This window comes from Antrostomus carolinensis, unplaced genomic scaffold, assembly GCF_000700745.2.
Source record: "Antrostomus carolinensis isolate BGI_N321 unplaced genomic scaffold, ASM70074v2 scaffold29913, whole genome shotgun sequence".
In the NCBI taxonomy this organism is placed as follows: Eukaryota; Metazoa; Chordata; class Aves; order Caprimulgiformes; family Caprimulgidae; genus Antrostomus; species Antrostomus carolinensis.
In genome coordinates this window covers 40,193-51,855 of record NW_010303650.1, presented here as the reverse complement: position 1 = coordinate 51,855, position 11,663 = coordinate 40,193, and the positions used below count along the sequence as shown (strand labels likewise).

The following is an 11,663-nucleotide window of genomic DNA, read 5'->3' as shown; positions in this document are numbered from 1 at the left end:
TCCAGAGCAACTAGCACCAACTCTGTGTAGCTAATCGTTACTCTTGTTATTTCTTAACATTTACAGTCATAAAATAACATTACATTGATCCAGAATCAGTCAATCAGACATTTGTCTTTGTATCACAATACTTTGCTTTGGGTTTTGTATACCCTGTATATTGATTTCTCTGCTTATTACTGTTAGTCTTCATAGTCACACTGAATGGTGGAATAAAGTAATTAATGAAATAATCTAAAGTATTTTAAACAGTGACATTTTTGTAATTTTTCTTCTATTCAGCTAGAATCCTCTGATAATCATGGAGCCATATTTTGCTGGTTTTAAGCATGTGCAGCAGGACTATGAAGTCACTCTTGAACTTGCAAGTGAGGACACTCAAAAAACTAGAAATGCGCAGAATTCTAGGATGGGGTCATATGGTGTCAGTATTAGAGTCCAAGGAATTGATGGACATCCTTACATAGTGCTAAACAATACAGAAGGATATTTGTCAGAAAATCCTTCTCCTTCTGAAAAAGAACAGCATGTCATTTCTCAGACTGTAAGCAAGCCAACCACAGACTCCAATACTACTTTCAAGTTGGAGGGCAAAAACAGTGAACACACAAAGTTTCCTGGAACACAGCACATACAACCCTGTATGCTTAAAAGCCTAAAGATAACCAATCTGGATCAAAATGAAGATGGAATATCAGATTTTAAAGATGGAACAGTGAAATCTTCCAATTTGTTGAACTTTCAAAGACATCCTGAACTTTTACAGCCTTATGATCCTGAAAAAAATAATGTGAACTTGGATAATTACCAGTCTTCTGTGTGCAGTAAATCTAAATCCTTTGCAGATGAAAAAATTGAAGCAAAACCTTGGATTTCCTCATCTAAATTAGTGTCCCTACAGAAAACAAATACGTATCCTGCAGAGGCAACCAAAGGAAATTCAAAAAATATACATTTGAACAGGTCAGTAGAAATAGAAGACCAAAATAAGCAGCCATTAGATTGTCCCAGTAGCACGATCAGCCCCAAAGAAGTGTGTGTTTCAGAATCATTTTCATCTGCAGGAGGTTCCCCATGTGTTAGTCCTACTGCTTATCCGGAGACAAGAAAACCTAGACCAGATGTTCTTCCCTTCCGCAGACAGGATTCATCTGGGCCAGTATTGGATGACTCACGAAGATCATCATCCTCATCAGCTACTCCAACTTCTGCAAATTCCTTATACAGATTTTTACTTGATGACCAAGAGTATGCCATCTATGCAGACAATGTTAATCGGCATGAAAACAGAAGATACATCCCATTTTTGCCTGGAACTGGTCGTGATATTGACACTGGTTCGCTTCCAGGAGTAAATCAGCTCATTGAAAAATTTGATAAGAAAGTTGATCCTCACAGAAGAGGTAGGTCAGGAAAAAGGAATAGAATTCATCCAGATGATCGTAAAAGATCAAGAAGTGTTGATAGTGCCTTGTCATTAGGGCTTGATGTAAATTCAGATTATTTGGGTGAATTCAGTAAAAGCTTGGGCAAGTCAACGGAGCACTTACTGAGACCGTCTAAAGTTTGCCTTCGCAAGCAGTTATCCAGAGATCAAAAGTCACCCTCCAAAGAGATGAAGATTACTGCTCGAAGTATTGGAAAACTGCAAATGCCTGATAAAGACCCTCAGATCAGCAATTTCAATTCTTTGCAATACCATAAACAAAATGGACCTGATACCGAGAGCTCAACGTTTAGGTCATCTACTCTTCCAGGACAGAATAAGAGAGAGGAAGTCAGAACAGTAACTTCTACTTTGTTGTTACCAAACAGAATCACAGTTCCACCTGATTCAGGAGCCAAGAAAGTTTCTGTAAAAACATTTTCATCTGTCCCTAATACACAGGTAATTTTGAATTTACTCTTTAAGTTGTGTTTTGCACTCTAGCATACTAAAACTGTCATATTGTTAAATGCATATTTTTTGGCTCTTCGTTAGAACAAAATCCCATCACACAGTACTTCCAAGTGGGTTAACAGAATTTCTGGAGAAATGTAAATACAAAAATTACTCCTGTAGTTCCAGGTATAGAAAACATGGCTTGTAAAACAACTTATTCTTGTATGGGTGAAGGAAGATGATGGTTCCAAAGAAGATTATTGTGTTATGATGATTCTTAAGCATAAATGCACAAAAGTAGAATACTGAAATATGTGTAACTCGATGAAAAATGGTATTTTCTTTCTTTTGGTGTGGAGTACGCTTCCTTCTTGCAGTAAGCCAAAACTCCAGTGAATCTTTGTGAACTTCAGGTCCACAGTACATAAATGTTTTCATAATATAATAGAATGGAGAACTTAAATTGTACAGGTTGTATTTACAACCCTCATAGGATTTTATTTTTTGACATTTTATCTTGTCATTTTAGGCAACTCCTGATCTCTTAAAAGGACAGCAAGATCTTGCACAGCAAACGAATGAAGAGACTGCTAAACAGATACTTTACAATTACCTTAAGGAAGGGTTAGTAAATATAGTTAACTTTTGGAGAGCAGACTGTATTTTCTCAGTGTTTATTTTCTGTTACATTTAAAATGTGAAACTGTAAAATCAAAGCTATAATTAAATGAAATGTCTGTTTCATAATTCTGTATTTCAGCTGTGTCCTTTAAGGCATTATAGGATCTCAAAATACCCAGGTCATCAGAACTTATGTAAAGTATTGTACAGGTTTTGATAAAATATACTTGAAATTTGTGAGTCAGAATATATTTTGTCTTTTAAATATTTACAGAGTTAAACTTCATGTGATATGGATGTTCATGAAGAATTCAAATCATACCTCATGGGAGTTTAAGCTTGTGGATTTTTTTAAACAATAACAAAGTATTATCTCTTAAGGTTTGACAGAAGCTCTCTTGTTGCTGTGCATTTAATCCTTTGTCCACCTGTAGCTCTCTTACTATTACTTTTCCAGTGATAACTTATTGAAAGATGAAGGAAGGAGAAAAGAATTAAAATATGCATGATGCACTTGAATTTCTTTGCATTCCTTATGTAGCAGGTTCTGGGAGCTGTTGAAGTGTTATTTTATGGTGCAGTAGTCAGGACTTGAAAAACCTAGTACTAATTACTTCTAATTTCAGTATGTTTGGATAATATACATGCTGAATACCTGTCTTTCCACAGCTATAGTGTTGAAGAGAGTTGCAATTACAGAGTTTAGTGATTTTTTTTTTTTAGAAAATATTTGGAATAAAAATTTTTAACAGCCTTTCTTTAAAGGGTTGAGTGAAATAATAGTTAAGATAATTTCTGACTGGTTCATATTAATTTTTTTGTGGTAATGATTTTCAATAGTTTGGACACTCTGAATTTGTTTTGATGTTAACAAAATAATACCTTTGATCATATCGTTGCTTAGTTGTACTATCTTGCGTTTTAGAAGTGCTGATAATGATGATGCAACAAAGAGGAAAGTCAACCTGGTTTTTGAAAAAATTCAGACTTTGAAGTCAAGAGCTGCTGGAAAGACACAGGTAAACAATTTTTTAAGTTGTTTTAGCTTGTTTCATAGTGATACAGTGTTCAGACCCAGCTTTAAAAATTATAATCCCCTCACTGACTTCAATTAAACTATTCTTGTAGTCCCTCAGTAGTATAGCTTAGTTTTTATTGTGCACTGAGGTGACTTAAGGGAAATCTGTTTGTTAACAATTAAAAAAGAATGTAAAGGAGTCTGCCGTGAGAGCTTCTACATTTTGCTTTTACATTTTAGAAGGAGAGAGATGCAAAATTAATGTGAAAATCAAAAGGTTGTTGGATCGAAGAAAAAGCTAATATACATAGCTTTAAAAAATGGTGGAGCATTTTCTCATTCTAGTGACATAAATAGATATCTAAGTGGGGAGAGTATTTTAATTTGTGATTTAGAAAAGCAGTAATTTAGGATATCATTTAAAAGCCATATAGTAACAGCATTTGACAGCCTGTCTACTGAAAAGTTTCCTGCTACGTGATGCAGTTTTTTCAGTTCTAAAGCAAGTGAAGAAATGCCCAGTTGTTTCAGTGATAGCATAAGAAGGATTAAATGCTTACTTTTGATTTATTTTATCCTGGGCTATAATTAGCCTGAATGAAGATACAAACCACATCTTATTACCAAAAAACAGTATTTGAAAATCTGTCTTGATGTATAAGCATGAATCCCTTTGATGTCCATTTTGTGTAATTGGTGCTATCCCAGTCAAATTTGACCCCAACTATTTGTGGTTTAATTCATACGTTGCCTAATTTGATTTTTTCTTTGGTTTGTATGTTTTCTGTATTATTTGCAACATGCCTTGGGCAATTACCAAGAAGTTTTATGAAAATCAAATCATAGTTCCTTTGAAAGTAGTAGCTTGGCTTGACCCATATAAAAAGTCCGTGGTGAGCTCAGGCAATTGATGCTACACTTTATTAGCCTTGCTTATAGCTTTACTTTAGATTTTAAAAAACAATTGTCAAAGAACATCTTGACTTTGTGGGAATTAACATCTCTATTTAATTGTAGGTTTCAGATTCTTCAGCTGAAGTAAAAGTGTTGGTGGAGCAAAAAGCAGAACTTGAAAGGAGAGTGGAAGAATTAGAGAAAAAACTGGATTTAGAAATTAAGGTACGACACTTTGTTGTTGTAAAGCTTTTGACTATTTAAAATATACTTTTCTTAGTAAGTGACCACTGATCAACCAGCTGAATTTTTTTTGCTTCATATTCTTTTTAATCTAGAGATACCTGTGCTTTTACAGACGACTTTTTTAAGTGTAGTTGCTCATAGCATAGTTACCCTTTTTAAGAAATCCCTTTCTCCTTAGTATTTGAGAAGGCGTTTGGAGCAATGAATAAAAATGTTAGGCATATGCATATAAAATTTTTTAGATATCTGCAGAGATAATTGTTAATCTATTGACTGCAGTGAGACAAACATGGAGCGAAAGAGAAACTATTACTCATGTAGCTGCTGTTTATTAATTACAGCATTATTTTTGCAGTGCTGAATTCAAAGAAGTTGCTCTGAAGACGTGAGAACAACAATTTTGAGTCTATGATAAGAATAAATATATTTGAAACTGATTAGATAGTTCTGAGGAGATTTCACTTCCCACATTTCTAATTTAAAATTGAAAAGCAGTGCTTTGTGTGTTTTAATAAAACACTGCAAGCTTTTAATATTCATTAACTGATAAGCACTTCTATAAGAGAAAAATATCAAAGTTTTGAAATGTCTTCTTTCATATAATAAAGAAGAGCCTTTAATTTATTTGTGCTTAGTATATTATCTTGCTTAACTTCTGGTGTACAAAATTCAGAATCAGCAAAATTCCAAAGAAGAGAGAGATGCTACACGAGCAAGCCTGAAAGAACTTCAGTTGCAGCTTGATGAAAGTATATGTGAAAAAGAAGCCTTAAAAAAGCAGCTGGAAGAAAATGAGAAGGAACTCAGGCAAAACCTAGAAGAGTGAGTTAATTCTAGAAAAGTTATTAATTGGAATTTATACCTTTTCTTAAACCTTTTAGATGAAAAATAAAGTACTTTTGACTTCAGAATATGTTAATGGGATCAGACAGTGACGTTTGTTATTGTAGGAAATGTTTCTACCATTTAAGGGATAATATCTGCAAGGAAGAGAAAAATTGTTGAATTTATAGCCTTCCTCTTACTGCGAATTGCTTTTAATATTTCATGGTCATAATATATAGCTCCAATCTTTAAAAGACAGAAACACTTGAGTGCTTTAGTCAAGAATATAGTACCAGGTTTAAAACAAACTAAAACTTTCCTTTTAGATATCTACTTAGAAGAGTTTTTACCCCTCATTTTTAACCCCTCATTTTTACCCCTCTGACATTTCATTTTTCTGCCTCATTATATTCCATTCCCCTGTGAGGAACATGAGAATAGATACTTGTATCTTTTTAGTACTTGGAAGAAAAAAATAGTATTTCTACAAATTAAAAAATCCTGTCTGATTTTTCCTGATGAGGCTTTTTCAAGTGAAGATGGAGCAGGAACAACACCAGACTGAGATCAGAGATCTTCAAGACCAGCTCTCTGAGATGCATGATGAACTGGATAATGCAAAACATACTGATGAAGGGGAGAAAGAGGTTCTGATTGAGGTTAGTTATAAAGTACCATAAGGATGAAAAATGCAGAAGAATTGCATAAAAAGTGGGAACTAAGATCCAGGTAGAAGAAATACATGCCTTAGCTTTTTCCATTCTATCAATCCAAAACAATGTACCATTATTAGGTGACCTAAGAAAGCATGTTATAATAACTACATTAACACTAGAAGGAATGCAAAGGATAAGTACCATTGTTGTGTAGAATAGGAGAGCAAATAACATAATAGTTGAGGGACAGCTGAGTTTTCCACTGTTACCAGATAATCATGACGGTCAGTTTTAACAGTTATATAGGATTTTGGGTCAGAACAGGGAAGATCAGTTTAAAGAAGATACACATATTGGCAAGGTCATGTGAGATTCAACTAAGAAAATTAAAAGAACTCACCAAAGCAGTCTCTAAATTGCTGACTCTCTGTTGATGGGACCAGGGAGAGAAGAGAAGGGATAGATTCTGAAGAGGAACAAGCTTGGGATGAAAGAGGAATTCACTGTAGCCCTGGTAATATATATCTATTTAGTAATATACTGATGATGAAATAGAAAACACTGCTTATTAAATTTGTTGATAAGGGTGTGTAAGAGTAACAAGGCATAATGATTCAAAAGTAAGATTATAATTCAAAATTATCTTAATACTTTGTAGTACCAGAACAATTAACTGCTCTTAATACTAGTGGAAAGAACTATCTTAAGAAATGGAAGGTAAATATTAAAATGCAAAATAGGGAGCAAAAGCATAGACAATATATTTCAGGAATATTAAAGGTGTTTATATGCAAGACAAGCTGAATAGAATAACTACCTTGTTTTGTGTAGGTGAGATTTGATTAATCTCTTAAATTACTGTCTTAAATCTCAGTCACTGCAGTTGAAAGTTGCACATAAGTAGGGTAATATCTGGAATGATGGTGACAGTACTGAAAAACATTGCCTATGAGGAAGGACTTTAATCTAAACGGAGGAGTGAGGGAAGAGTCAAAAGCACATCTTCTATAATGTTGCTTTAAAGGAGATAGTGATCAATGTTCCTGTGTTTCGTGGGGATAGAAAAAGAAATGAGAGACTTAGCTGCAGAGATTTAAAGTAAGTGTTGGAAAACGTTTATATTGATATGGATAATTAAACAGTGGAACATGGCTATCTGGGACAATAGTAGAATCCCTTTCATTGTAGGCTTTTAGGGGCATAGTAGATGATGTATGTCAGAAATGGTTTAGATGTACTGATCCTGCTTCAGTGCAGGGGAAGTTTACATTCTTTGAAAGTGCAATTATTCACAGCTTGTGAAATTACCGAATTAGATAATTCTTGAAGCTGTACATTTTTGACTGTTGGTGTTCTTTTATTCTGTATTCCAGCAATTTGGAGAGGGGAAGTGACTTCTAGGGTGAACGTGGTGGAAGGAGGAAAGGTATAAAGGCATGGACTCAGTTGGGAAGCACTTGTTTTGTCTTCAGCACTTACTGAAGCAACTTTCTTTATTCTTTCCAACAGAAAAGACAACAAGGAATTATCATTGGGTTCTCTTCTCTTGCAGTGTGGGGAAAAAAATAGTTTTTCTTTGTTCTTATCTACCTGTTTGCTACAGAAGGTAGCACCAAGGGAATTGTTAAATTGTAACCTTAGTTTGACTCCTGCTTTGTTTGCAGAGAGCAGAACGTACACTATCAAAATCTTTTCTTAGTTTTGCAGCATCAGATATGTTGACCCTTTATATGAAACGTTAGCTATATGTTACACTTCTAATAATCTTAGGATTTAGTAAATTTTTAGCTTACTATAAAAGCCACAAAAATACATCGGTCATATGAAATGAAGTTGGTATTGGGAAACATATGCTTTATTCTCTGAAACACAAACAGAACATCCATTGGATCTATTTGTCATTCAGTTTTGTTCAATTTTGTTCTTTAGGAGCTGATGCAAATGAAGGAGGATCTGCAAGAGGTATTAATAGCAAAAGATCAACAAGAAGAGATTTTGAGAAAGAGAGAGAGAGAGCTTACAGCTTTAAAAGGAGCACTAAAAGAAGAAGTATCTAGCCATGACATGGAGATGGATAAACTTAAAGAGCAACACAATGAAGAATTGCTCAATCTACAGCAGAGCCTGGAGAAAGCAAAAGAGGTGAAATAAGTAATTACAATTAATCTCTACATGGAAAAATCATACCTCTTATAGATGTCGTATACTAGATGCTTTCAGATACAACTATTTTCTTAGCAAAATGAATAGGCAAAGATTTGAGCTAGGAGATTCTTAGCTGCTGGGAATAAGTTTTATTTCATACACTTATGTAATGTTTTGATTGTTTGCCACAGCTGAAGTTGTGGCCCTTTCTTCAAACAGTTATTTACTGTATTTGCTTCATTGCAAACTTTGAGAGATAATACATGGGAGTATAAGACAGAGGACCATTTGCTTGTCTTGGGTTAAATGGAATCACTGAAACCTTGAGAATACCCTGAAAAGTACCAGTGTACTTTACAGTGATGCTGTTGAAATTACAGTTTTGGAGCTTCTAACAGTTCTCTGCAGTTCTTTGCAGCCCACTGTTCCTACTTTCAGCTCCTTGTGTCACATCATGTTCCCTGGTTATATCATCCCACCTTGTCCCCTTCAACTGCTTGCTACTAGGGTTTTTTTTGTTTTGTTTTGTGTCCTTTTAATTTATTGAGCTTATCTTGTTTACTCAATGGTCAAATGAGTGCCAGCACAAGGGAAATAGCAGGGATTGGGTGTCTGGAAGGTAGGCAGGAAGAAAACAGAACTGAAGGAATTGCCTCTTCCAGCATCAGAAAGAAGTGTTTGTGAGAGAGAGAGAAAAGGAACAGTTTTCAGATGTGCATATCTGTTACTGTTTTTGAAAAGATGTCCTTTGTGAAGTTACCTTTGCAGAGACAGCAGCTAGGAATTTATTGAAAGATTTTTTTGTAAGGGGACAGCTCTCATAAAATTTTGAACATTATTTTTATGATGACAGTTATTTGTCTATTTTCTGCATCCCCTTCCTTCATTTTTTTTCTGTCAAATATTTGAGAAAATTTCTACAGGCAAACTGTGCTTGACCAAATAAATCAAAATTGTAGGCCCACTTTCTGAAAAAGAAACCCAGCTCTATTTCAGCTAAAAACCAGGACATATACTTAGAAAAGTCCCTGCTAATTTATATCTTTTACCTACACCTCACTGGTGTTAGGCAGGTTGCAGTTACCATACTGGTTGTGGCCAAAAACATAACATAAAATTGAATTAAGATTGTGCTTGAAACTTGAAAGAATTTTCCAAAGCTTTCTATGCTTTATGAGCAAAACAGGACCACATATGGAAGACGCTGGGTAGATATTGTATGACTGAATTCTGATAAAGAGTATTCTTTTAAAGGATTGTTTTTAAATGTGCAATTTTCGTCAGTGGTTAGAAAAGTTTATATACACTGATTTGTTTATGCAGCCTAGGACTTCTACTTGAGATTGTTGGGCTTTGCTTAAATGTGTTGTTTCTCTTTGTTTACATCATCATGAAGATATTTGACTCATCTGAGCTGCTTGAACTGAATTAATTTTTTTTCTTTGAGAGAAAAGTAGAACATTTAAATTATCGGGTTTTATTATACAGTAATTGTAGTGACAGCTTAACCTCAGTGAACTGTCTTTCAAAGTTACTGCATGGTAATTTACTGTATTTCAATTATGGAACTGTAATTACAACTGACAAGAAATGAAAGAGTAGTTTGTTTGACATAACAATAACACAGCCTGGGAAATGGCTCTATGACTGGGTTGCTGTGGCTTAGAGATAGTTATAAATAGCATTTATTTACTTGCATGACACAGTCTATCTAATAGGAAGTTTAATAAGATGTTCAAAAGTGAAATTAAATTAATTAATGTTGCTCTAAGCACCAGTTCTGCTCTTCTGATTTTACTTCAAATGATTTTTGTTGTAAAACTTTTCTCATGCTTAATTGGAAAGTGGTGGTGGGTTGTTGTTGTGTTTTTTTTTTAAATCTTGCTAGTATTAGTACCCTTAATGATTTTTTGAAGCCCAGCATTATCTCTATGCTTCCTGGCTGAGATTAGTTGAGTTTTGATATATGATCTATCAGGAAAGTATAACCAGTCTCTGCAGGGAGTTAGATGAGTGGTCTGCTGTGACCTTACATATTATGTTAATTATTGCTTTTATAATTAATCTGGAATACCCAACAGTGTGTGTGAAAATCTTGTTTTATATGATTGAAGCTGCTTGACCTGTTAAATTCTTTTTTTTATATTATTGCAAGCTGGAAAGATTGGATGATGCAATCCAAGGAATTTACATCATATATGTAAAAAAATATGTAAAAACCTGGTATGTTTTTGGTTGATTTCCAGTGTGGTCCTACAAACACAGGTGGAGTAGGGGAAAAAGAGGGAGGGTGCACAGACAGAAGTGTGATGATGGAGAGAAGGCTTCAGGCACTCCTTAAATAAGCATTGTTGTTGGAAACACCTATTTTAGAAGTGTATATGGAAAATCTGGGAGACAGATTTGATTTGGTTTGATGTAAGTGTCCTGTGCATGGGAATGAAGTTGTTTGGTAATAACATCATGCATGATTTTAGGCACCCATTAAATGAAATACCAAACAAATTATGGAATATTAGCTGTGTTGCCAACAAGAATAATAAATAGGACTCTAAAGTGCACTGAAGGTGACTTTGTCTTTCGTGCTAAAGCAAGCTTTTTCAGTTCCAGCTCCTCTGGTCTTTCATTTCCATGCAATTTGCTCTTCCGTTTGTTTAGTGGGGACATGTGTTTGGATGCAGACAGTACCATGAAACTACAACTGAGTGCTTTTGATGCTGTTTATAGAGTCAAGAAAGCTTCTGAGCAAAACTGTCCTGCAGAGTTCTATTTGAGTTGAATTGGACCACATCTAAGTAAGAATAAAAAAAAAATAAAAATCTGTTTTATCCCCAATAGTAATTTCACCACTGTGAACCTTATTCAGCCAGGACTATTTCAGTTCGTCTGGATTGGGAAGGGCAATTGCTTGTTTGTGTTTTGGCTTTTTGTTTTGGTTTGGTTTTTTTACTGAAAGTTGGTGAGAGCCTGTGCGTTGAGATACTTCTTTAATACCATCAGGAGGATCTCTAATCCTTATCAGCAGAAGACAGTAACTGAATGTTCAGGTGGTTTGTCCTGTGAAAGTATGTGTGTGTTTGTGTATGTGTGCGAAGTGTTTGACTGTGCAAGTCTATTTGGTAGGGTACAATGTGAACATAGAACTCGTTAATATTTTACTTTAGTCTTTGCAACAACTTCTGACCTTGAAAAAACTGTTAGTATAAGCCCATCTGAGTATTTCACGATATATAGCTAGGAGGATAATATGACATTGATACAGCTACTGGTTGAGAGATTAATACTTTCCTGGCTCAGGATTTTATAACTGTAAATGTCAGGTCATGCCTGTATTGGGAAATTTTGTTTAATATGCTCTGTGCAAAAAAAAAGGGGG

The 11,663-nt window shown here is 34.6% G+C and overlaps 1 protein-coding gene across 1 annotated transcript in view; it reads left to right on the top strand.

Annotated features, from left to right (window-relative positions):
• The first annotated feature begins 301 nt into the window (after positions 1-301).
• CGNL1 (cingulin like 1) overlaps positions 302-11,663 on the top strand; it is a 41,472-nt gene continuing 30,110 nt past the window's right edge. Inside the window, exons 1-7 of the mRNA XM_010164186.1 lie at positions 302-1,888; positions 2,412-2,506; positions 3,429-3,541; positions 4,546-4,640; positions 5,335-5,483; positions 6,010-6,145; positions 8,072-8,284. Of these exons, the coding sequence (XP_010162488.1) occupies positions 302-1,888; positions 2,412-2,506; positions 3,429-3,541; positions 4,546-4,640; positions 5,335-5,483; positions 6,010-6,145; positions 8,072-8,284 (2,388 nt within the window). The remainder of the gene's footprint in view (positions 1,889-2,411; positions 2,507-3,428; positions 3,542-4,545; positions 4,641-5,334; positions 5,484-6,009; positions 6,146-8,071; positions 8,285-11,663) is intronic.